Here is a 25,819-nt window from a genome sequence, read left to right on the forward strand (position 1 = left end):
AGGGCTCGGGGGTCCGTGGACTTCGCGGCCATCCGTTTTTTTGTTTTGAAATGACAAAATAAAAAGAGAAATAATCCAAAATAATCAGTTCCCCATCTTTTGTTTTGATAATAAAAAACGGAAAACGGATCGTTATCCATTATCCGTTAACCGTTATCCATTATCCGATTTCATTGATGTGTTTGAAAATCGAAATTGTGAATTAAAACAGCGAGTGGAAAACTCTTTTCTCTATTTCCTACTCGTTTCCAAGGATACTGAAAACAAGGATTGGACAAATGGGGGGATTGCAAATGCGCAGTAATAAATGAAGAAAGTTGTTTCTGGTTCTTTTGTTCATCAGATTGAAAAGTAACAGTTTTAGATTTTTTTAATGTTGAAACAGAAAATAAATCAAATATGAAACCTGGGAGTGAAACATGAGTGTAATCTGTAATCTGTCTTTACTCCGTCATGAAACTGCAGTGATTGTTTTGACAGTCCGTTCAGCTGCAGCGTCCAATCAATAATCAATAACATATACTGAACTCTAACATACTGGAAAGCAATAGGAAATAGAGAAAAGAGTTTTCCACTCGCTGTTTTAATTCCCAATTTTGATTTTTCAAACACATCAATGAAATCGGATAACGGATAACGATCCGTTTTTTATTATCAAAACAAAAGATGGGAAACGGATTATTTTGGATTATTTCTCTATTTTTATTTTGTCATTTCAAAACAAAAACGGATGGCAGCGAAGTCCACGGACCCCCGAGCCCTAATTATATAAAATACAGTCAATACAATTCTGGGGGCTTTTGGAAGGGTCTGCCTCTGATCCTCGGGTGTGTTTCTGCAGGAACTACCACGTGTTCTACTACCTGCTGGCCGGAGCCACTGAGGACGAGAAGAAGAACTTCCACCTGCTCAGCCCTGAGGAGTACCACTACCTGAACCAGGTCAGTACCACTACCTGAACCAGGAGAGTACATGTACATACTGGTACCCTGGTATCCTGGTATCCTGGTATCCTGGTACCCTGGTATCCTGGTACCCTGGTATCCTGGTACCCTGGTACCCTGGTATCCTGGTATCCTGGTATCCTGATACCCTGGTAACCTGGTACCCTGATACCCTGGTAACCTGGTACCCTGGTAACCTGGTACCCTGGTACCCTGGTATCCTGATACCCTGGTAACCTGGTACCCTGGTACCCTGGTATCCTGGTATCCTGGTACCCTGGTATCCTGGTATCCTGGTACCCTGGTATCCTGGTATCCTGGTATCGTAGTACCCTGGTATCCTGGTACCCTGGTATCCTGGTATCCTGGTATCCTAGTACCCTGGTATCCTGGTATCCTGGTACCCTGGTATCCTGGTATCCTGGTATCCTAGTACCCTGGTATCCTGGTATCCTAGTATCCTGGTACCCTGGTACCCTGGTAACCTGGTACCCTGGTACCCTGGTATCCTGGTACCCTGGTATCCTGGTATCCTTGTATCCTAGTACCCTGGTATCCTGGTATCCTAGTATCCTGGTATCCTAGTACCCTGGTATCCTGGTATCCTAGTATCCTGGTATCCTAGTACCCTGATATCCTGGTACCCTGGTATCCTGGTATCCTGGTATCCTGGTATCCTAGTACCCTGGTATCCTGGTATCCTGGTACCCTGGTATCCTGGTATCCTGGTATCCTAGTACCCTGGTATCCTGGTATCCTAGTATCCTGGTATCCTAGTACCCTGGTATCCTGGTACCCTGGTATCCTGGTATCCTGGTATCCTGGTACAGTAGTACCCTGATACCCTGGTATCCTGGTACCCTGGTATCCTGGTATCCTGGTACCCTGGTATCCTGGTATCCTGGTACCCTGGTACGCGAGTATCCTAGTATCCTGGTATCCTAGTACCCTGGTATCCTGGTATCCTGGTACCCTGGTAACCTGGTACCCTGGTATCCTGGTACCCTGGTATCCTGGTACCCTGGTATCCTGGTACCCTGGTATCCTGGTATCCTGGTATCCTGGTATCCTGGTATCCTGGTATCCTGGTACCCTGGTATCCTGGTATCCTGGTACCCTGGTAACCTGGTATCCTGGTACCCTGGTAACCTGGTACCCTGGTACCCTGGTATCCTGGTATCCTGGTACCCTGGTATCCTGGTATCCTGGTACCCTGGTATCCTGGTATCCTAGTACCCTGGTATCCTGGTACCCTGGTAACCTGGTATCCTGATACCCTGGTAACCTGGTACCCTGGTATCCTGGTATCCTGGTACCCTGGTATCCTGGTATCCTGGTACCCTGGTATCCTGGTATCCTGGTATCCTGGTACCCTGGTATCCTGGTATCCTGGTATCCTAGTACCCTGGTATCCTGGTATCCTGGTATCCTAGTACCCTGGTATCCTGGTACCCTGGTATCCTGGTATCCTGGTATCCTAGTACCCTGGTATCCTGGTACCCTGGTATCCTGGTATCCTGGTATCCTAGTACCCTGGTATCCTGGTATCCTGGTATCCTGGTATCCTAGTACCCTGGTATCCTGGTATCCTGGTATCCTGGTATCCTGGTACAGTAGTACCCTGATACCCTGGTATCCTGGTACCCTGGTATCCTGGTATCCTGGTATCCTAGTACCCTGGTATCCTGGTATCCTGGTACCCTGGTATCCTGGTATCCTAGTACCCTGGTATCCTGGTATCCTAGTATCCTGGTATCCTAGTACCCTGGTATCCTGGTACCCTGGTATCCTGGTACCCTGGTACAGTAGTACCCTGATACCCTGGTATCCTGGTACCCTGGTATCCTGGTATCCTGGTAACCTGGTACCCTGGTATCCTGGTATCCTGGTACCCTGGTATCCTGGTACCCTGGTATCCTGGTATCCTGGTACAGTAGTACCCTGATACCCTGGTATCCTGGTACCCTGGTATCCTGGTATCCTGGTAACCTGGTATCCTAGTATCCTGGTATCCTAGTACCCTGGTATCCTGGTACCCTGGTATCCTGGTATCCTGGTACAGTAGTACCCTGATACCCTGGTATCCTGGTACCCTGGTATCCTGGTATCCTGGTAACCTGGTACCCTGGTATCCTGGTATCCTGGTACCCTGGTATCCTGGTACCCTGGTATCCTGGTATCCTGGTAACCTGGTACCCTGGTACCCTGGTATCCTGGTAACCTGGTACCCTGGTATCCTGGTATCCTGGTACCCTGGTATCCTGGTACCCTGGTATCCTGGTACCCTGGTATCCTGGTACCCTGGTACCCTGGTACCCTGGTATCCTGGTAACCTGGTACCCTGGTATCCTGGTATCCTAGTATCCTGGTATCCTGGTATCCTGGTAACCTGGTACCCTGGTATCCTGGTAACCTGGTACCCTGGTATCCTGGTACCCTGGTATCCTGGTAACCTGGTACCCTGGTATCCTGGTCCCCTGGTACCCTGGTATCCTGGTACCCTGGTACCCTGGTATCCTGGTACCCTGGTATCCTGGTATCCTGGTATCCTGGTATCCTGGTATCCTGGTACCCTGGTATCCTGGTATCCTGGTCCCCTGGTACCCTGGTATCCTGGTAACCTGGTACCCTGGTATCCTGGTTCCCTGGTATCCTGGTATCCTGGTACCCTGGTATCCTGGTACCCTGGTATCCTGGTACCCTGGTATCCTGGTATCCTGGTATCCTGGTATCCTGGTACCCTGGTATCCTGGTATCCTGGTACCCTGGTACCCTGGTATCCTGGTCCCCTGGTATCCTGGTACCCTGGTATCCTGGTACCCTGGTATCCTGGTATCCTGGTATCCTGGTACCCTGGTATCCTGGTAACCTGGTCCCCTGGTATCCTGGTATCCTGGTACCCTGGTATCCTGGTACCCTGGTATCCTGGTATCCTGGTATCCTGGTACCCTGGTATCCTGGTATCCTGGTACCCTAGTACCCTGGTACCCTGGTATCCTGGAACCCTGGTATCCTGGTACCCTAGTACCCTGGTATCCTGGTACCCTGGTATCCAGGTACCCTAGTACCCTGGTATCCTGGTACCCTGGTATCCTGGTATCCTGGTACCCTGGTATCCTGGTACCCTGGTATCCTGGAACCCTGGTATCCCGGTACCCTGGTACCCTGGTACCCTGGTATCCTGGAACCCTGGTATCCTGGAACCCTGGTATCCTGGTATCCTGGTATCCTGGTATCCTGGTACCCTGGTATCCTGGTACCCTAGTACCCTGGTATCCTGGTACCCTGGTATCCTGGTATCCTGGTACCCTGGTACCCTGGTACGCGAGTACCCTGGTACCCTGGTATCCTGGTATCCTGGTATCCTAGTACCCTGGTACCCTGGTATCCTGGTATCCTGGTACCCTGGTATCCTGGTATCCTGGTATCCTGGTACCCTGGTACCCTGGTACCCTGGTATCCTGGTACCCTGGTACCCTGGTATCCTGGTACCCTGGTACGCGAGTACCCTAGTATCCTGGTATCTGTAACTGTGTAACTGTGTGTGTGGTTTCATTTACTCACTAACTTTTCCGTTTCATTAACTCTTTCATGCCTCCAGATGACGAAGAGACCTCCCAGAATGCACTGGGGCAGCAACGATGACGATGATCTGGTCAGTATCTGGATGGGCGGAGCTAGAGGCGGAGGGGCGGGGCTAGATGTGGAGGGGCGGGGCTAGATGTGGAGGAGGCGGGGCTAGAGGGGGAGGGGGTGGGGCTAGATGTGGATGGGCGGGGCTAGATGTGGATGGGCGGGGCTAGAGGGGGAGGGGGTGGGGCTAGATGTGGATGGGCGGGGCTAGATGTGGATGGGGCGGGGCTAGATGATGGACTGCTGCAGCGCTAGCAGGAGGTAGTTCCGGACGGCTAACCGCTACCGCTAACCCTCCTGGGTTTATGTCCGCAGCTAATTAGTGTCTGACTTCCGTCTATTTTTAACTAAAAATTCCAGGCTGTTAATTTACTAAAATTAAAAACTATGAGCTAATTATGAGCTAATTAATTCTTCCCCTCCAAACCTGCAGCGAGCAGATCCCTCCATCATTTCTGAGGAAACTTTAACCTCACAAAGGTGTTTCTGTCCTCCGTCCACCTTCCTCTTCCTCCCTCTCTTCCTCCTCCTCTTCTTCCTCCTCTTCCTCTTCCTCCTCCTCCTCTTCCTCCTCCTCTTCCTCCTTCTCTTCTTCCTCCTCCTCTTCCTCCTCCACCTCTTCCTCCTCTTCCTCTTCCTCCTCCTCTTCTTCCTCCTCCTCTTCCTCCACCTCCAGTCTTCTCTTTGTGGTCCAGACATTTCCAGTCGTGTTCTTCTCAAATGATGGAACGTTTCTGTGCTGCGTCTTATTTCCTCGTCCTCCGTCGTCGGCTCGGTTCATCTTTCTCGTGTATAAAGTCTTTTGGACTCTGGCGGTTTCTGAGCCCGTAGACCGTGAGGACGTCCCGCCGGCGCTGACCCGTCTCCTCCCTCTCCTCCCGTCTCCTCCCGTCTCCTCCCGTCTCCTCCCTCTCCTCCCTCTCCTCCCGTCTCCTCCCTCTCCTCCCGTCTCCTCCCGTCTCCTCCTTCTCCTCCCTCTCCTCCCTCTCCTCCCGTCTCCTCCCGTCTCCTCCCGTCTCCTCCCCAGGACTGCTTCAGCGTGGAAGGAGAAGACCTGAAACACGACTTTGAGCGGCTGCAGCTGGCGATGGAGATGGTCGGCTTCCTGCCCGCCACGCGCAAACAGTAAGGCCACGTTTCCACAGAGCCGGGTTGTTGGGTCCCTAAATCAACATTACATAAACTCATAACGAGGAAAGACACAGAGACTGTTGGAATGAGTTTAACGCACTTCTGCAGAAGGGGGAGAAAGCAGAGGAGTGCAGGGCACGAGGGCGTCATGGAGAACTCCTCAGCTCTTCTCCCAAAGATCCTCCTCCTGCATGAGCTTTTTATTTAGAAAGGGGAAACAGGCAATGACCATATAAAGTAGACAATGGACAGTTAGAAGAAAACAGGAAACATACGGAGGTTAATCAGGGTTAAAAGGTCACACATGTGACATTTTCAGTTAAAGAGGAACTAATCTGGTCTGCAGAAGAAACAGACATCTTTAGAACTGATCAGGAGCTTAAAGTTTTTAAAAGAACACAAAGGTCAATGGGTCACATGGGTCACATGCCCTCCGGACAAAACGAGAACTCTGGTGGAGGTCCCGAAACAGGTGGTCCAACTAACCCTTAGCTAACCTCAAGGACGGAAATGGCTGTCCTGACATCTGTTAACAAAGCATGTGACAGTTTCATAAGGACAAAACAAGTTCAAAAGGTTGATTAACCTCACACGGGTATTTATAGAAACGAATATTTCCCCCTGTACGTTTTTAAAAATACCATAATTTACACCAGGGTCTTCAAGCGGAGGTACTGCGGGGGTCCTCCAACTTAAAGAGAAATAAAGGCTATTTTAACCAATATAATTTGTAAGAGTTAAAAAATAATAATAAAAATATATAGGAGATATATATGACGAGGACAAAGTTTCATCAACCATAAACACATTTAAGCTAATAAACCAGTCAGGAATTGGTTAATAAGGTGTTATAAGCAAAATAAAACACATTCAATACTTATTGTAAGCCAGGTTTAAAACTTGACACATTTAAAAAAAGGGAAAAAAAATATTACAAGCGGGTCCTGCTCTGTTTTTCTGTCATCCAAGGGGTCCCTGGGCTAAAAAATGTTGAAAACCCCTGATTTACACGAACTAAATACTGTTAAGGTGCTATGAGCAGCCAAACCTACAGGGGGCAGTGTAACGAGAAGATAAAGTCATGCTAGCCAATCAGAATCCTGGAAAAAAACATCAACAAATGACACGAGTAACTTCCAGTTACTTCCAAGATGAACGAGAGTCTTTGGTTTGGAGTGACAGAGAAGTGGAGTTACTTTTAAGTGTGACGTTAGAATATGAAACAAATAAAATACAAGAAAATATTGACGGTTACAAACTAATTGTAAACACAGGTGTCACTCATGACGCTGGTGACGTTTCTGTCTCATAATGTGACGTTCTGAAGAATAAATGTCCGTTTCTCTCCGTTTACAAGCAAACGTGAAGACGGAGTTTTTGAAAATCTCCACTTTGGCCGGAGTTTTCAGAAATTATGGTTTTTGGTGACTTTGAGCTTCGTTTTCGTGTAAACGAACGTCCAAAACGCACGAAAACACCACAGTTTTTGCTCCGTGGAAACCCCCCCGGGCGTCGCAGGGATAACAGTCGTGTCGTCTCCTCCCCAGGATCTTCTCGCTCCTGTCGGCCATCCTCCACCTGGGGAACATCCGCTACCGAAAGAAGACGTACCGCGACGATTCCATCGACATCTGCAACCTGGAGGTGCTGCCCATCGTGTCCGAGCTGCTGGAGGTGAGCGGTCCAATCAGGTCCTGCCCTCCCGCCGGGGCGGCTGTAGGGTCAGGGTTAGGGTTAGGGTCAGGGTTAGTCTTTAGGGTCAGGGTTAGGGTTAGGGTTAGGGTTAGGGTTCCTCTTTAGGGTCAGGGTTAGGGTTAGGGTTAGGGTTAGTCTTTAGGGTCAGGGTTCCTCTTTAGGGTCAGGGTTAGTCTTTAGGGTCAGGGTTAGGGTTAGGGTTAGGGTCAGGGTTCCTCTTTAGGGTCAGGGTTAGGGTTAGGGTTAGGGTTAGTCTTTAGGGTCAGGGTTCCTCTTTAGGGTCAGGGTTAGTCTTTAGGGTCAGGGTTCCTCTTTAGGGTCAGGGTTCCTCTTTAGGGTCAGGGTTAGTCTTTAGGGTCAGGGTTAGTCTTTAGGGTCAGGGTTAGTCTTTAGGGTCAGGGTTAGTCTTTAGGGTCAGGTTAGTCTTTAGGGTCAGGGTTAGTCTTTAGGGTCAGGGTTAGTCTTTAGGGTCAGGTTAGTCTTTAGGGTCAGGGTTCCTCTTTAGGGTCAGGGTTAGTCTTTAGGGTCAGGGTTAGTCTTTAGGGTCAGGGTTAGTCTTTAGGGTCAGGGTTAGTCTTTAGGGTCAGGGTTAGTCTTTAGGGTCAGGGTTAGTCTTTAGGGTCAGGGTTAGTCTTTAGGGTCAGGGTTAGTCTTTAGGGTCAGGGTTAGTCTTTAGGGTCAGGGTTCCTCTTTAGGGTCAGGGTTCCTCTTTAGGGTCAGGGTTAGTCTTTAGTCTTTAGGGTCAGGGTTAGTCTTTAGGGTCAGGGTTAGTCTTTAGGGTCAGGGTTAGTCTTTAGGGTCAGGGTTAGTCTTTAGGGTCAGGGTTAGTCTTTAGGGTCAGGGTTCATATTTAGGGTCAGGGTTAGTCTTTAGTCTTTAGGGTCAGGGTTAGTCTTTAGGGTCAGGGTTAGTCTTTAGGGTCAGGGTTAGTCTTTAGGGTCAGGGTTAGTCTTTAGTCTTTAGGGTCAGGGTTAGTCTTTAGGGTCAGGGTTAGTCTTTAGGGTCAGGGTTAGTCTTTAGGGTCAGGGTTCCTCTTTAGGGTCAGGGTTAGTCTTTAGTCTTTAGGGTCAGGGTTAGTCTTTAGGGTCAGGGTTAGTCTTTAGGGTCAGGGTTCCTCTTTAGGGTCAGGGTTAGTCTTTAGGGTCAGGGTTAGTCTTTAGGGTCAGGGTTAGTCTTTAGGGTCAGGGTTAGTCTTTAGGGTCAGGGGTAGTCTTTAGGGTCAGGGTTAGTCTTTAGGGTCAGGGTTAGTCTTTAGGGTCAGGGTTAGTCTTTAGGGTCAGGGTTCCTCTTTAGGGTCAGGGTTCCTCTTTAGGGTCAGGGTTAGTCTTTAGGGTCAGGGTTAGTCTTTAGGGTCAGGGTTAGTCTTTAGGGTCAGGGTTAGTCTTTAGGGTCAGGGTTAGTCTTTAGGGTCAGGGGTAGTCTTTAGGGTCAGGGTTAGTCTTTAGGGTCAGGGTTAGTCTTTAGGGTCAGGGTTAGTCTTTAGGGTCAGGGTTAGTCTTTAGGGTCAGGGTTCCTCTTTAGGGTCAGGGTTAGTCTTTAGGGTCAGGGTTCCTCTTTAGGGTCAGGGTTCCTCTTTAGGGTTAGGGTTAGTCTTTAGGGTCAGGGTTAGTCTTTAGGGTCAGGGTTAGTCTTTAGGGTCAGGGTTCCTCTTTAGGGTCAGGGTTCCTCTTTAGGGTTAGGGTTAGTCTTTAGGGTCAGGGTTAGTCTTTAGGGTCAGGGTTAGTCTTTAGGGTCAGGGTTAGTCTTTAGGGTCAGGGTTCCTCTTTAGGGTCACCTTGACCTCTGACCTCTGGTCTCTCCTCCAGGTGAAGGAGGAGATGCTGCTGGAAGCTCTGACCACCAGGAAGACGGTGACCGTCGGCGAGAAGCTCATCGTCCCCTACAAGCTCTCTGAGGTGATGGAACCGGGAACCCGGGAACCTGCTGAACAGCTGCAGGCTCAGGGTTTATCCCTGTGGCGAGGCTGCCGGGGCGGCGAGGCGGGCGAGGCTGCCGGGGCGGTGAGGCTGCCGGGGCGGGCGAGGCTGCCGGGGCGGCGAGGCCGGCGGTGCCCTGGCAGCCTCGTGGGAGACACTCGCCTTGCAGCGAGTTGTTGCAGACGTGTCTCCAGCTACAGTGGTTAGCTACAACTAGCATCACAACTTTGGTGCAAACATTAGCAACAACTAGCGTTATGTTTTCACGTGTGTATTTTCTGGACTATAAGCCGCATCCGCTCTATTTTAGAAAAAATATTTAAAAAAAAGATATTTAGCCGCAGATATTTATGTTGTTAGATTAGATATTTACTACATGTACAGAAGGATTTAGAACTGTAAATGATATACATGTTTGTACCTAAATAGATCCTTTCCTACACTGCAAAAACTCCAAATCTTAACGAGAATATTTGTCTTATTTCTAGTTAAAATGTCTCATTTTTAGTAAAAAAAAAAATCTCATTACACTTAAAACAAGACTCATCGCTGGAAAAAACAACAATTTGCACCTGTTTCAAGTAGATTTTCACTTGAAATAAGTAGAAAAATCTGCCAGTGGAACAAGATTTTTTTGCTTGTAATAAGAAGATAAATCTTGTTCCACTGGCAGATTTTTCTACTTATTTCAAGTGAAAATTCACTTGAAACAGGTGAAAATGGTTAAATAAGTTATTTTTCTTTTTTTTCTTTTTTCTTGGCGGGCCGGATTTGACCAATTTTTTCCTCGCGGGCCTCACGCTCAAAATAACAAAAACAGTGTGAAAATTTTTTTTTTTAATTCTTTTTTTTTTAATATTGTCTAATCCAATATCAGTTTAGTTCATTTTTAAGGAAATATGCACTTTGTTTACACTCTAATTATGTAAAACGTATTTCTTCAGAATCTTTTCTTGAATTTTCTCGTATTTTTCAAATTATGTAAGATACTTTTAATATCATTTTACAAAGATAAACAGAAACAAGTATGGTTTTTTTAATATTTCGCTTTCTTATAGGAAATTTAATTAAAAGCTAAATCTTTCTTATTACATCCGAGAGTGTTTCTTTGTGATTTAGAGATTTTTCCAGTACAATTAAGTGTATTTATTTTTAAAAATTGGCGCGGATATTTACGCCAGTGTGCCGAAAAAGTCAGCACTTCTTTTTTAACCGTTTTACTTTGTCACTATCCTCGTATTCAAAACTGAAATTCTCAGAATAAATATCTTCTATCATCTTTTTTAGCAGTGATATTTTTCCTGTGAAAATATATAATAGTAGTCAGTTAATAAAAATAAACGACCGTCTACAAAGAAATAAAATCGGCAAATGCATTCTAGAAAACTAAAAAAATGTCAAAACTGCTCTATTTGTGGAATAACGATGGATTTGTAGAAGAAATATATTATGGGATATGCTGCGATTCATGGCTATTATTTATGCCTTCCTTTTTAGTAAATTAACATTTGTTTCTTTTGCGTTGGAAACTTCTCGCGGGCCGCATGAAAATCTCTTTCAGGCCGCACATTTGACACCCCTTGTCTAGGGGTTCTGGTTCTGGTCCTGAGGTCCTCCTGGTCCTCCTGGTTCTCAGTTCCAGTAAAACATCTCCAGCCTTCTGTTTCCTCCCAGTTCCTGACCGGTGCTGCTGGTTTTGTTCTGGTGCCGCTGGTTTTGTTCCTGACTGGTTTTGCTGGTTTAGTTCCTGACTGGTTCTGCTGGTTTAGTTCCTGACTGGTTCTGCTGGTTTAGTTCCTGACTGGTTTTGTTCCTGACTGGTTTTGCTGGTTTAGTTCCTGACTGGTTCTGCTGGTTTAGTTCCTGACTGGTTCTGCTGGTTTAGTTCCTGACTGGTTTTGTTCCTGACTGGTGCTGCTGGTTTAGTTCCTGACTGGTTTTGTTCCTGACTGGTTTTGTTCCTGACTGGTGCAGCTGGTTTTGTTCCTGACTGGTGCTGCTGGTTTTGTTCCTGACTGGTGCTGCTGGTTTTATTCCTGACTGGTGCTGCTGGTTTTGTTCCTGACTGGTGCTGCTGGTTTTGTTCCTGACTGGTTTTGTTCCTGACTGGTGCTGCTGGTTTTGTTCCTGACTGGTGCCGCTGGTTGCATAATGGAACGACGGCGTGACACGTGGAGACAAAGCTCTCAGTGTCGACTCTGATCTGCTCTGAACGTCCTGATGAAACATTTAAACTTATTCTCTCTGGAACCTTCAATTATTCATGAAAACGTTGCGTAATTTTCTGGTTTCCGGGGCGTCGGGGACTTCTAAAAATACCAAACTGATCAATAATGTAGGAGGGAAGAGCTTTTAGCGGGTGCAGATGTGCTGCGTCAGGGCGGCCGGACGCAGGGCTGCAGGTTCTGTGGTTCCTCTGGTTCCTCTGGTTCCTCTGGTTCCTCTGGTTCCTCTGGTTCCTCTGGTTCCTCTGGTTCCTCTGGTTCCTCTGGGCTTCGGTCGGACTGGAACCCCCACCTCAGCTCAGCTATGGGCAGCTAGCTGTGTTAGCATATCTTAGCTGGTGGAAGCCCATGGTGCTAGCTAATTTAGCTGATTGACTGGACGGTCGTTTGCTGCTGAAGCCGATCCCCCCACCCTCAGGTCTCTGCTGGAGTTTATCCCAGATCTCTTCGGGGGGAAAGAAGTTAATTTGTTTCATGATCACAAAATAAAGAACAAACAACAGGGAGTTTAAAGGCACTACCTCTTAACTTCCTGTGCTGGCTTTTACTAAAACAAAGAGGTAGGTAGGTAGGTAGGTAGGTAGGTAGGTAGGTAGGTAGGTAGCTAGGTAGGTAGGGTGGTAGGTAGGTAGGTAGGTAGGTAGGTAGGTAGGTAGGTAGGTTGGTAGGTAGGTAGGTAGGTAGGTAGGTAGGTAGGTAGGTAGGTAGGTAGGTAGGTTGGTAGGTAGGTAGGTAGGTAGGTAGGTAGGTAGGTAGGTAGGTAGGTAGGTAGGTAGGTAGGTAGGTAGGTAGGTAGGTAGGTAGGTAGGTAGGTAGGTAGGTTGGTTGGTTGGTAGGTAGGTAGGTAGGTAGGTAGGTAGGTAGGTAGGTAGGTAGGTAGGTAGGTAGGTAGGTAGGTAGGTAGGTAGGTAGGTAGGTAGGTAGGTAGGTAGGTAGGTAGGTAGGTAGGTAGGTAGGTAGGTAGGTTGGTTGGTTGGTAGGTAGGTAGGTAGGTAGGTAGGTAGATAGGTTGGTGGTAGGTTGGTTAGTAGTAGGTTGTTTGGTCATTTGGTTAAGTGGTAGGTTGGTTTTTAGGTTTAATAGTAGTAGGTATGTCGGTAGGTAGGTAGATTGGATGGTTTGTTGGGTGGTAGGTTAGGTTGGTAGTAGGTTGGTTAGTAGTAGGTTGTTCGGTCAGTTGGTTAGGTGGTAGGTTGGTTTTTAGGTTTAATAGTAGTAGGTATGTTGGTAGGTAGGTAGATTGGATGGTGTGGTGGGTGGTAGGTATGTATGTTGGTTGGTAGTAGGTTGGTTTTTAGGTACAGTGGTAGGTTCATTGGTTGGTAGTAGGTATTTATGTGGGTTGGCAGTAGGTATGTCGGTAGGTAGGTAGGTTGGATGGTGTGTTGGGTGGTAGGATGGTGCATTTGCTGGTAGGGGGGTAGGTTGGTTGGTAGGTAAGTATGTAGGCTGGTAGTAGGTATTAATGTAGGTAGGTAGGAGGTTGGTGGTAGGTAGGTATTTTGGTAGATACATTGGTAGGTATGTTGGTTAGAAGTAGGTATTTATGTAGGTAGGTTGGTAGATAACTAGGTAGGTAAATTGGTTGGTTAAGTGGTAGGTTGGTTTGTGGGTTGAATAGGTGTTGTTTTGGGAGAAATCTCACTTAGGCTCGGGAGCAGTCGGCTGTGCAAAAATGAATCAGACACACACTCGCTTTTGCTATAAGATATGAATACATTTATTAGCAAACAAGCAGTGCAAATAAAAAGACTCACACAACTGCCTTTTGCTAGGATAACTCTGTGTCAAGTTATCCCCCGCAAATGACAGAGCAACATACAATCACATAGGGGCTTGGCCTAAACTCTTACCTTAACACAGAAGACTGGAGAGCCGGAACAGTCCAGGCAGAGCAGCCATCAACCCTAGCTCGGCGTCGTGCACTAGACCCGCAGCTGACTCTGCTGAACTTCCGGCTGCCCCCCGTCTTTATACGACATCTCGCGGAGGGGGTTGCCCCTTCAACCCCCGCCTGCTGTCTTGATTCTCATACGATTCTCATACTAATTCCTAAAAATGGATTTGTATGTCTAAAGATCGATTTTTTTTATTTTTTTATTTTTTTTTTTAATATTAATTTTTTTTCCATCATTCCATTTTTACCTGGTGAACTTTAATCCCAGTCGTTTTGAAAACTCCTGAACTAAATGAACTTTTCTTTAGAGAAAATGCTGGACATGTCAGCTTAAATTTCTAATTGTTATATTAGTTTAATGAAGTTCATATTATCTATATTTACTAGAGCTTGTTTGGTTTCTCTGTTATCGGACACGGTTTGTCATGAAATACCTGAAAAATGCCGGTGCTTCATGTCCAGCTGAGTCTGGTGACAGAATAAATCAGACAAGCTAAAATAATTTGTTAAATGCTTGAGCTGTTGCAATTTCTTTCTTTTTTTGCACTTTAAATGGATATTGAAATGCCTATTTGAGTTATTTATTTATTAGTTATTTCACAATAATTATTGTGAAATTATTATTTCAATAGTTATTTTACAGTCATATAATCCAGGAAACACTAACCCAAATCAATACCCAATCGAATCGGATCAAATCAAACGGTGATAATCGATTCTGAATCTTAAGAATCGGAATCGAATCGTTTTTTTTTTTGTTTTTTTTTTATATTTTATTGGGCTCTAGTGGCCCTTTATTCAAGCTGCAGATATTTAAGGGGTAGAGAGAGATCGGGGATGACATGCAGCAAAGGTGCGCAGGCCGGGATTCAAACCTGCGACCGCTGCAGGAGGACTGTAGCCTCAGTATATGAGCCGCTTTGCTTAACCCACTGCGCCACCGAGCGGCCCATCGAATCGATTCTTGACATTTGAATCGATACCCAGCCCTAGTGGTAGGTTGGTTTGTGGGTTGAATAGTAGTAGGTGTGTTGGTAGGTACAGTGGTAGGTAGGTATGTTGGTTAGAAGTATGTGTGTAGGTAGATTGGTAGGTAGGTATGTTGTTAGATACATTAGTAGGTAGGTATGTTGTTAGATACATTAGTAGGTAGGTATGTAGGTTAGATACATTACTAGGTAGGTATGTTGGTTAGAAGTATGTTGGTAGGTACATTAGTAGGTAGGTATGTTGGTTAGATACATTAGTAGGTAGGTGGGATGGTAGTTGGTAGGTAAATTGGTTAGGTGGTTAGGTACTGTAGGTAGGTATGTTGTTAGAAGTATGTTGTTACATACATTAGTAGGTAGGTGTGTTGTTAGAAGTATGTTGTTACATACATTAGTAGGTAGGTGTGTTGGTTAGAAGTGTGTTGGTAGGTACAGTAGTAGGTAGGTATGTTGTTACAAGTATGTTGGTAGGGACAGTAGTAGGTAGGTATGTTGTTACAAGTATGTTGGTAGGTACAGTAGTAGGTAGGTATGTTGGTTAGGAGTACTGTATGTTGGTAGGTACATTGGTTGGTCGGAGTCTGTACAACAGGCCTTGTTCAGGTTCAGGACCAGAAGGTTTCTGCAGTTTTTCCACATTAGCCACGTTATCATAGAGCAGGAATCCTTTATAATTCATGTTTCACTCCCCGGTGCTTGTAGACTGTTCTAACCTCCTGTCAGGAGGAAACCAACTGTTGCTCGGTGTCTGTTTCCAGGCAGGAACGGTGAGGGACTCCATGGCCAAGTCGCTGTACAGCGCTCTGTTTGACTGGATCGTGTTCAGGACCAACCACGCCCTGCTCAACCACAAGGACCTGGAGGACAACTCCAAGGTAGGAGATAGATCCTGGCCGGACTCCTGCGGTCACCAGCGGAGCAGAGGCTTGTTCTGGTTCTGGTGCTCTGCTTCCTGTCTGTTTCCTCTCTGCTTCCTGTCTGTTTCCTCTCTGCTTCCTGTCTGTTTCCTCTCTGTTTCCTCTCTGTTTCCTCTCTACTTCCTCTCTGCTTCCTGTCTGCTTCCTGTCTGCTTCCTCTCTGCTTCCTCTCTGCTTCCTCTCTACTTCCTCTCTGCTTCCTCTCTTCTTCCTCTCTACTTCCTCTCTGCTTCCTCCCTGTTTCCTCTGTGCTTCCTCTCTGTTTCCTGTCTGCTTCCTCTCTGCTTCCTCTCTACTTCCTCTCTGCTTCCTCTCTTCTTCCTCTCTACTTCCTCTCTGCTTCCTCCCTGTTTCCTCTGTGCTTCCTCTCTGTTTCCTGTCTGCTTCCTCTCTGCTTCCTCCCTGTTTCCTGTCTGCTTCCTCTCTGCTTCCTCTCTTCTTCCTCTCTACTTCCTCTCTGCTTCCTCCCTGTTTCCTCTGTGCTTCCTCTCTGTTTCCTCTCTGTTTCCTCTCTTCTTCCTCTCTACTTCCTCTCTGCTTCCTCCCTGTTTCCTCTCTGTTTCCTCTCTTCTTCCTCTCTTCTTCCTCTCTGCTTCCTCTCTGTTTCCTCTCTGTTTCCTCGTGGCTCAACGTTGCTTCTTCAGTTTGTAGGTCGGATAAAAATAAAGTTGTAATCCATAATTGAAGTGGTGAAGCATGAATGATGGATAGAGACGTGAATGTTAAGGATGAAAACATCTGGATATAAGAGGAAACATCTGGATATAAGAGGAAACATCTGGATATAAGAGGAAACATCTGGATATAAGAGGAAACATCTGGATATAAGAGGAAACATCTGGATATAAGAGGAAACGTGTTCAGATAAACATGAGCGTCACGAACATCAGCCCCGGTGCAGGAGTGGAGCTCCTGTAATGTAATCATTTCCTATAATGTAATAACTTCACCAATAATGTAATAAAATATCCTGACTGATATTGTAATAACATTTTTACCGATAATGTAATACCTTATTACATTATCGGTAATTTATTACATTTTCAGGTGGGTCTTTTTTTTTTTTTTTTTTCCAAAACTGATATTGTAATACTTGACAAATAATGTAATATATATGTTCATTTTCAGTCCAGAGTTCTACATTTTGTGTTTTAAGAATCTAAGAATGTTCTATACGCTGGATTTGAAACACCAGAATGACTATTGGGTTAAATTGCAGAGTTTGAGTTCCATGTAATAAATTACCAATAATGTAATAAGGTAAAAATGTTATTACAATATCCCTCAGGATATTTTATTTCAGATGTTTTAAACGTTTCCAACTTTTCGGACGTTTACGACGTTTTGGACGTTTCAAATGTTTCCGACGTTTCAACGTAATAAGGTATTACATTATCGGTAAAAATGTTATTACAATATCCGTCAGGACATTTTATTACATTATTGGGTTTTATTACATTTCCGGTTGAGTACATTTTATTACATTTTCAGGAAATTATTACATTATAGGGTAGCAGGTCCGTGAGGTGAAACATCTGGACGGTAGCAGGGGAAACATCTGGACGGTAGCAGGTTCAGGTCCATGAGGTGAAACATCTGGACGGAGGTCCCTGACGTGTCCCTGTCCTCCTCCAGATCTTGTCCATCGGGGTCCTGGACATCTTCGGCTTCGAGGATTACGAGAACAACAGCTTCGAGCAGTTCTGCATCAACTTCGCCAACGAGCGGCTGCAGCATTACTTCACCCAGCACATCTTCAAGCTGGAGCAGGTACCAGGACGTAGACCGGACCCTTCCAGGACGTAGACCGGACCCTGTCCTTGTTTCCAGGACGTAGACCTGACCCTTCCAGGACGTAGACCGGACCCTTCCAGGACGTAGACCGGACCCTGTCCTTGTTTCCAGGACGTAGACCTGACCCTTCCAGGACGTAGACCGGACCCTTCCAGGACGTAGACCTGACCCTTCCAGAACGTAGACCTGACCAGGTCCTTGTTTCCAGGACGTAGACCGGACCCTTCCAGGACGTAGACCTGACCCTTCCAGGACGTAGACCTGACCCTTCCAGGACGTAGACCTGACCCTTCCAGGATGTAGACCGGACCCTTCCAGGACGTAGACCTGACCCTTCCAGGACGTAGACCTGACCCTTCCAGGACGTAGACCGGACCCTTCCAGGACGTAGACCTGACCCTTCCAGGACGTAGACCTGACCCTTCCAGGACGTAGACCTGACCCTTCCAGGACGTAGACCGGACCCTTCCAGGACGTAGACCTGACCCTTCCAGGACGTAGACCGGACCCTTCCAGGACGTAGACCTGACCCTTCCAGGATGTAGACCTGACCAGGTCCTTGTTTCCAGGACGTAGATCTGACCCTATTCTTGTTTCCAGGACGTAGACCTGACCCTGTCCTTTTTTCCAGGACGTAGACCTGACCCTGTTGTTTCCAGGACGTAGATCTGACCCTGTCCTTGTTTCCAGGACGTAGACCTGACCCTGTCCTTGTTTCCAGGACGTAGACCTGACCCTGTTGTTTCCAGGACGTAGACCTGACCAGGTCCTTGTTTCCAGGACGTAGACCTGACCAGGTCCTTGTTTCCAGGACGTAGACCTGACCCTGTCCTTGTTTCCAGGACGTAGACCTGTCCTTGTTTCCAGGACGTAGACCTGACCCTGTCCTTGTTTCCAGGACGTAGACCTGACCCTGTCCTTGTTTCCAGGACGTAGACCTGACCCTGTCCTTGTTTCCAGGACGTAGACCTGACCCTGTCCTTGTTTCCAGGACGTAGACCTGACCCTGTTCTTGTTTCCAGGACGTCGACCTGACCCTGTCCTTGTTTCCAGGACGTAGACCTGACCCTGTCCTTGTTTCCAGGACGTAGACCTGACCCTGTTCTTGTTTCCAGGACCTAGACCTGACCCTGTTGTTTCCAGGACGTAGACCTGACCAGGTCCTTGTTTCCAGGACGTAGACCTGACCCTGTCCTTGTTTCCAGGCCCTAGACCTCACCCTGTCCTTGTTTCCAGGACATAGACCTGACCAGGTCCTTGTTTCCAGGACGTAGACCTGACCAGGTCCTTGTTTCCAGGACGTAGACCTGACCAGGTCCTTGTTTTCCAGGAAGAATACCAGGCCGAGGGCATCAGCTGGCTCACCATCGACTACATCGACAACAGCAGCTGCCTGAACCTGATCAGCAAGAAACCCACGGCTCTGTTCCACCTGCTGGATGAGGAGTGCAAGTACGTGCTGCTAGCCATAGACATATATACATATATATGTATATATGTGTGTATATATGTCTATGCTGCTAGCCCCACCCCTTCCGGTCATGACCCCGCCCCTTCTGGTCCTGGCCACGCCCCTTCTGGTCATGGCCCTCCCTGCTGGCCCTGCAATAATAATTAATTAATAATAATTAAAACAATATATCCCCCCTCACAAAAATAAGAAAAATAGAGAAACACATTTTCTCATCAACAAGTAACAAAATAACATATTTTAACAATTTTTCAGACAACAAAACAACATTTGAACCATTTGATTTGATTTGATACTGGTAGCGAGAATGTTTGCGGGATGGAGTAGACGATGACGTGTCTACAGAGCAGCAGTAACAGCTTTTATTGTCTGAAAAATTGTTCAAATGTTATTTTATTGTCTGAAAATTTGTTTAAATATGGTATTTTTTTACTTGAAAAATTTAAAATAGCCTATGTTTTTTTGATGAGAAAATATGTTTGTCTATTTTTCTTATTTTTGTGAGGGGGGATATATATTGTTTTTCGGCACTACCTTGTTCTCTATAGCTGATATAACATGAATTACTCCTATGTGGGATCAATAAAGTTCTTATTTTTGCCATCTGAGAAAATTAAATATATTATATTTGGTGCCTAACTGTTTCCCAAGTATATTAGTGCGTGTGTGAATGAATAAATGAGACGTAAAACGTACATTTCTTTGTAGAAAGACGCTTTATTAAAATAAGTCCATTTACTTGTATTAGTTTACAGCGCAGTCTTGAACATCCAATATGGCGGCGACGTTGACGTATCGCAGCAGCTCCATGGGAGGAGGAGGATAGATGTTTATGGGCGTAACAACCATAGCTACGTAGCATTCTGGGACATAATAGAGCGTAACAACCTTAGCTACGTAGCATTCTGGGACATAAAAGAGCATAACAACCTTAGCTACGTAGCATTCTGGGACATAATAGAGCGTAACAACCTTAGCTACGTAGCATTCTGGGACATAAAATAGCGTAACAACCGTAGCTACGTAGCATTCTGGGACATAAAAGAGCATAACAACCGTAGCTACGTAGCATTCTGGGACATAAAATAGCGTAACAACCGTAGCTACGTAGCATTCTGGGACATAATAGAGCGTAACAACCTTAGCTACGTAGCATTCTGGGACATTAAAGAGCGTAACAACCGTAGCTACGTAGCATTCTGGGACATAAAAGAGCATAACAACCTTAGCTACGTAGCATTCTGGGACATGAAAGAGCATAACAACCTTAGCTACGTAGCATTCTGGGACATGAAAGAGCGTAACAACTGTAGCTACGTAGCATTCTGGGACATAAAAGGGCGTAACAACCTTAGCTACGTAGCATTTTGGGACATAAAAGAGCATAACAACCTTAGCTACGTAGCATTCTGGGACATAAAAGAGCGTAACAACTGTAGCTACGTAGCATTTTGGGACATAAAAAAGCGTAACAACCTTAGCTACGTAGCATTCTGGGATATAAAAGAGCGTAACAACCTTAGCTATGTAGCATTCTGGGACATAAAATAGCGTAACAACCTTAGCTACGTAGCATTCTGGGACATAAAAGAGCGTAACACCCTTAGCTACGTAGCATTCTGGGACATAAAAGAGCGTAACAACCTTAGCTACGTAGCATTCTGGGACATAAAAGAGCATAACAACCTTAGCTACGTAGCATTCTGGGACATAAAAGAGCATAACAACCTTAGCTACGTAGAATTCTGGGACATAAAAGAGCATAACAACCTTAGCTACGTAGTATTCTGGAACATGAAAGAGCGTAACAACTGTGGCTACGTAGCATTCTGGGACATTAAAGAGCCTTAACAACCGTAGCTACGTAGCATTCTGGGACATAAAAGAGCATAACAACCGTAGCTACGTAGCATTTTGGGACATAAAAGAGCATAACAACCTTACCTACGTAGCATTCTGGGACATAAAAGAGCGTAACAACCTTAGCTACGTAGCATTCTGGGACATAAAAGAGCGTAACAAGCTTAGCTACGTAGCATTCTGGGACATAACATAACAACCTTAGCTACGTAGCATTCTGGGACATAAAAGGAAGTAACAACCGTAGCTACGTAGCATTCTGGGACATAAAAGAGCATAACAACCTTAGCTACGTAGCATTCTGGGACATAAAAGAGCATAACAACCTTAGCTACGTAGCATTCTGGGACATAAAAGAGCGTAACAAGCTTAGCTACGTAGCATTCTGGGACATTAAAGAGCGTAACAACCTTAGCTTCGTAGCATTCTGGGACATAAAAGGGCGTATAACCTTAGCTACGTAGCATTCTGGGACATAAAAGAGCATAACAACCTTAGCTACGTAGCATTCTGGGACATAATAGAGCGTAACAACCTTAGCTACGTAGCATTCTGGGACATAAAAGAGCATAACAACCTTAGCTACGTAGCATTTTCCCTGCTGGCTAACATGTCCATCACGTCTTTATCCTTTATTTCATTCATTAAAAGAAAAACAAAACAGTTCAATATAATTACAACAAATCTTTTTCCTTGAATGAAAGGGAACAGAAAGAAGACTAAGCTTATTTTATCTGTCCCTTTTTCCTAAGAAATCAAATTTCAATTCATGTAATAATAAAAAAAATTACAAATTACGCAATTAAAAAAAAAAAAAAAAAAACACTTTCCAATAAACATAATTAAAAAAAAAACTACAACAAAATTATAAAATGACACAAAATAGTCATATTATTTTTTGATTGAAAGAAAAAAAATATGACAATGGTGCTAAAAAGAGAGAGAAAAAAGAAGAAAACCCACCTAACTTAACAATTGTCATGATATTTCTTCATCAAACTGGCTTTTATTATTCTTTTAAATGTAACGTTTGATTTGCATTCTTTGGCTTCTGTATCCAGATTGTTCCATAAACCGATACCTTTTCCAGAAACACAACTTTCCATTAATTTTGTCGACAAAATTAATGGAATGTTGACAAAACTTTCCGCAGCGATTCTCCCGCTCAGATCCTGCTACTCGCGTCGCGGGCGACGGTTAGATTTCTGAAGCTTTGTATGATAATTGTAAAGAAAAATAAAGGTTACTACTTCACGGATTTCACCGATCACGGGTTCTTTTTGGAACGTAACCCCCGTGAACAACGAGGGATTACTGTAAACGTTAAAATAAGATGAAATAAGAAACTCGACTCGCCTTCAGAAGGATGAGAATCCACCAAACCGGGTTGGAGACGTCTACCGTATCGGCCCGAGTATAAGACGACCCTGATTATAAGACGACTCCCTCTTTCTCAAGTCTCAAGTTTGAAAAAAGACTTTTTGAACACCAAATTTAATTTTTATACAGAAAATAATGACAGTACATCTGAAACAAATGATTATAACAATATATTGGAGATTAAAAGCCTGTTATTTTGCCTCATTCAAGTTTGCATCATAACTTCTCCTCAGCTGCCGGTTCACCTGCCGATCTTCCACCCACTTTTCTCCAGATTCGAGAAACTACGTTTCTCCATTTTCTGTTATCGCTTCTCTTATTTTCTTGTTTTCTTTCTTACCGCTATTTTTATTTTTCTTCTTGGTGACAGGGAAGAGTATCAGGGCCATGCAGGAGAAAAAATATTTGAGAGGGGAAGATTTTTTTTTATTGTGGACTTTGAGAAAAAAGTCAAAATGTCGAAATTTTGCCTTTTTTTCTCAACATTTCAACTTTATTCACAAAATTTTGACTTTTTTCTCGAAATGATTTCAACATTAATCTCGACATTTCGACTTTTTTCCTCGATAATTCGACTTTTTTCTCGACATTTCGACTTTTTTCTCGAAATTATTTCAACATTAATCTCGACATTTCGACTTTTTTCTCGACAATTCGACTTTTTTCTCGACATTTCAACTTTTTTCTCGAAGTGCATAATGAAAAAAAAATCTTCCTCCTCTAAAATATTTTTATTTTTCTCCTGCCTGACCCTGATTCTTTTCTGTATCTTTGTCCTGGGGAGTTAAGTTCAGCATTTAAAGATATCTGGCGCCATCTAGCGTTGTGAATGGGTATAACGTCTCATCTCAATGCAGAAAACACGTCTTATATTCGGGCCGATACCGTATTCAGGATGAAAGTTGACGTTTGCGGTCAGAACGCGTGTCTGATTGTGGACGTGTGAATCCTCCAGCTTCCCCCAGGCCTCCAACCAGACCCTGCTGGACAAGTTCAAGCGGCAGCACGAAGGCAACGGCTACATCGACTTCCCCGCCGTCATGGAGCCGGCCTTCATCATCCGGCACTACGCAGGGAAGGTCAAGTACGGCGTCAAGGTGAGACACCGCGGCCCAGACCGGGCTCGGCAACACGCCGCTCTCTAGCGCCGCCCTGGTGGCTCCTGGAGCTTTTTCTAAAAGGTTTGAAAATGGAAATAGATGGGGGGGGGATATATTTATGGTTTTAACCTGGTTTCTGTTGGAGGATAAACATGACACAAACATTCTGAATGTTTTCCAATGCTGTAAAAATGTGTAGGATAAATATTACATTTCAACATTTCTCTTAACGAAGATTTGTACGGAAGAGTAAGAGTAAGTAAGAAAGAAAAGAAAACATTTTTGACAGGGGAAGTTTTTTTTTATTGTGCACTTTGAGAAAAAGTCGAAATGTAGAGATTAATGTTGAAATACAATTTTAAGAATAACGTTTTTTTCTCAACATTTCAACTTTTTTCACAAAATATTTACTATTTCCTTGACATTTTGACATTTTTTTCGACATTTCGACTTTTTTCTTGACACTGACTTTTTTTCGAGATTGTACTTCAACATTAATCTCGACATTTTGACTTTTTTCTCGAAATTTTGACTTTTTTCTCGACATTTTGACTTTTTTCTTGACATTTCGACTTTTTTCTCGAGATTGTACTTCAACATTAATCTCGACATTTTGACTTTTTTCTCGAAATTTTGACTTTTTTCTCGACATTTTGACTTTTTTCTTGACATTTCGACTTTTTTCTCGAGATTGTACTTCAACATCAATCTTGACATTTTTACTTTTTTCTCAAATATCATAATGAACAAAAAAAATCTTCCTCCTCTAAAATTTTATTTTTACTTTTCTCCTGCGTGGCCCTGATACTCTGTAGTTTTGCGTCGTAGCCACACGTTTCCACCAGCAGGGGGCGCCAGGCAGGTGGCTGCTGGAAGCAAACGGGCCAAAGGGATCATTGTTTCCAGAGGGAAAAAGAGAAAAATAACTTAGGATAAAAAGAGGATTCAACGTTTCTTGGAGCAAATCATTTGCATTCATTGCCTGAATGTTTGCATTGTAGCGAGAAGTTTGTCTAATAACAAAAAGAGTCATGTGGAAAGACATTAGCAGCTACATTTGCAGCCGAGTAGCCAGTTATAACGAATATAATGAAGGCAACACGTATGTATCTATAAGGCTTATACAAGGCTTTTAACTTTTTGCGTTTGTGTTTTTGGTCCGATACGGCTCTTTCGACCCCAGGTCTAGAAGTTTAGAAGTAGAGCTGAGAGTCCTGATCCGTCTCTGTTGATTAGAGACATATTTGATCGCTGAAGTTTCATCTCAAAATATCAAGCGTCCTAGACGTTTTCCTCGTGTTTGCAGCCGTTCTGGTGAATCCATGTGTTTTCCCTCCCCCAGGACTTCCGGGAGAAGAACACGGACCACATGCGTCCCGACATCGTCGCGCTGCTGAAGAGCAGCAGGAAGGCCTTCGTCTGCGGCCTGATGGGAATCGACCCGGTGGCCACGTTCCGCTGGGCCGTCCTGCGGGCGTACTTCAGGGCCCTGGTGGCCTTCAGGGAGGCGGGACGCCGACACCGAAACAAGACCACCGGTGAGCCGTTCTGCCCTGCAGACGGGGAAACCTTCCCAGAGAAGGTTGAGACTGATGTTTTATCACTTAAGACGCTGGAGTTCCTGCTCACGGCCCCGAGAGCTGCTCATCGAGGTGGTGAGGTGTTTCACCTGCTTTAGTGTCCCCTTGTTCTTCAGTCAGGGTTCTGGTTTCAAAATCGTACCTTCAGTATCGTACCTTCGTTATCATACCTTCGGTATCGTAGTATCGTACCTTCGGTATCCTACCTTCAGTGTCGTACCTTCGGTATTAGGGCTGGGTATTGTTAAGAACCTCACGATTCGATTTGATTTCGATTCTTTTCGATATTGATTTAAATGCTTTGATATCGATTCAGTAAGACATAGAAATACACAAATACTGTACCTGTTGGCAGTTTTTCATTATGTTTATTTTCATGCCTATAACACGTGGCATGTTACTTCCCATAGAAATTAACTGAGCAATTAAACTTAGCAGCACCATAATGGCTCACTTGTGCATTTGTACTGTAGTACAAAAGTTCAAATAAAAAACACATGCAATTTCTGTGTCAACATGATCCGCAGGTTTGTGGTGTTGCTGTTGTATTTTAGTTCTGCCTGGAACAACTTAAGCTGCTTTCACGTAGAGTGCGGTTTGCGTCGTGCCCACCACCGGGTCGGGCGCAGAGTCGGCAGAGACGTCGCCACAGCGCGGCGCGGTGGAATTAAAAAAATTTTCAATTCGAGCAGGCAGGCAGGTGCAGCGCTGAGCTCGGCAGCAGAGCGGCCCGCTCTTGCGCCGCGGCAGCACATTCACATGAATGGGATGGCCGGCGGCGGTCTGCGTTTTGCGCTCTATGTGAAAGCAGCTTCACACTCCTCCCTACTTTAGTCCGTTTCTCGTGTTCCGTCTTTAAATGGGAATTCAAAATGAGTCCAAACGTCTGATCTGAAAGATTTTCCGCTTGCCATCGTCGTTGTTTGGTCGCGTGCAGCCACCGTCCACAAAACGTGAATCATAAGAAAATGTTGCCACAGCGCCCCCACTGCCCAGGAGGGGAATCATTCAGAGGCTTTTAATCCATATTGAATCAGGTCGGGGAGAATTGCGATGCATTGATTTTTCGATATTTTTACCCACCCCTATTCGGTATCGTACCTTCAGTATCATAACTTCAGTACCTTTGGTACCTTCAGTATTGTACCTTTAGTACAGTAGTTTCCATATCGTACCATCGGTATCGTACCTTCGGTATCGTACCTTCGGTATCGTACCTTTGGTATCGTACCTTCGGTATCGTACCTTCGGTACCTTCAGTACCTTCGGTATCGTACCTTCGGTATC

The 25,819-nt window shown here is 45.1% G+C and overlaps 1 protein-coding gene across 5 annotated transcripts in view; it reads left to right on the top strand.

Annotated features, from left to right (window-relative positions):
• Positions 1–25,819, top strand: part of LOC133443660 (unconventional myosin-IXAb-like) — a 130,793-nt gene that overhangs the window by 47,931 nt on the left and 57,043 nt on the right. For 4 of the 5 annotated variants that reach the window (XM_061720767.1, XM_061720769.1, XM_061720771.1 and 1 more), the window contains exons 6-15: positions 842–941; positions 4,546–4,599; positions 5,605–5,702; positions 7,256–7,382; positions 9,209–9,298; positions 15,189–15,305; positions 16,983–17,117; positions 18,472–18,593; positions 22,808–22,949; positions 24,295–24,490. In XM_061720767.1, the coding sequence (XP_061576751.1) occupies positions 842–941; positions 4,546–4,599; positions 5,605–5,702; positions 7,256–7,382; positions 9,209–9,298; positions 15,189–15,305; positions 16,983–17,117; positions 18,472–18,593; positions 22,808–22,949; positions 24,295–24,490 (1,181 nt within the window). The remainder of the gene's footprint in view (positions 1–841; positions 942–4,545; positions 4,600–5,604; positions 5,703–7,255; positions 7,383–9,208; positions 9,299–15,188; positions 15,306–16,982; positions 17,118–18,471; positions 18,594–22,807; positions 22,950–24,294; positions 24,491–25,819) is intronic. The other variant, XM_061720770.1, reaches the window with a different exon arrangement.

This window comes from Cololabis saira, chromosome 5 (assembly GCF_033807715.1).
Source record: "Cololabis saira isolate AMF1-May2022 chromosome 5, fColSai1.1, whole genome shotgun sequence".
Taxonomy (NCBI): domain Eukaryota; kingdom Metazoa; phylum Chordata; class Actinopteri; order Beloniformes; family Belonidae; genus Cololabis; species Cololabis saira.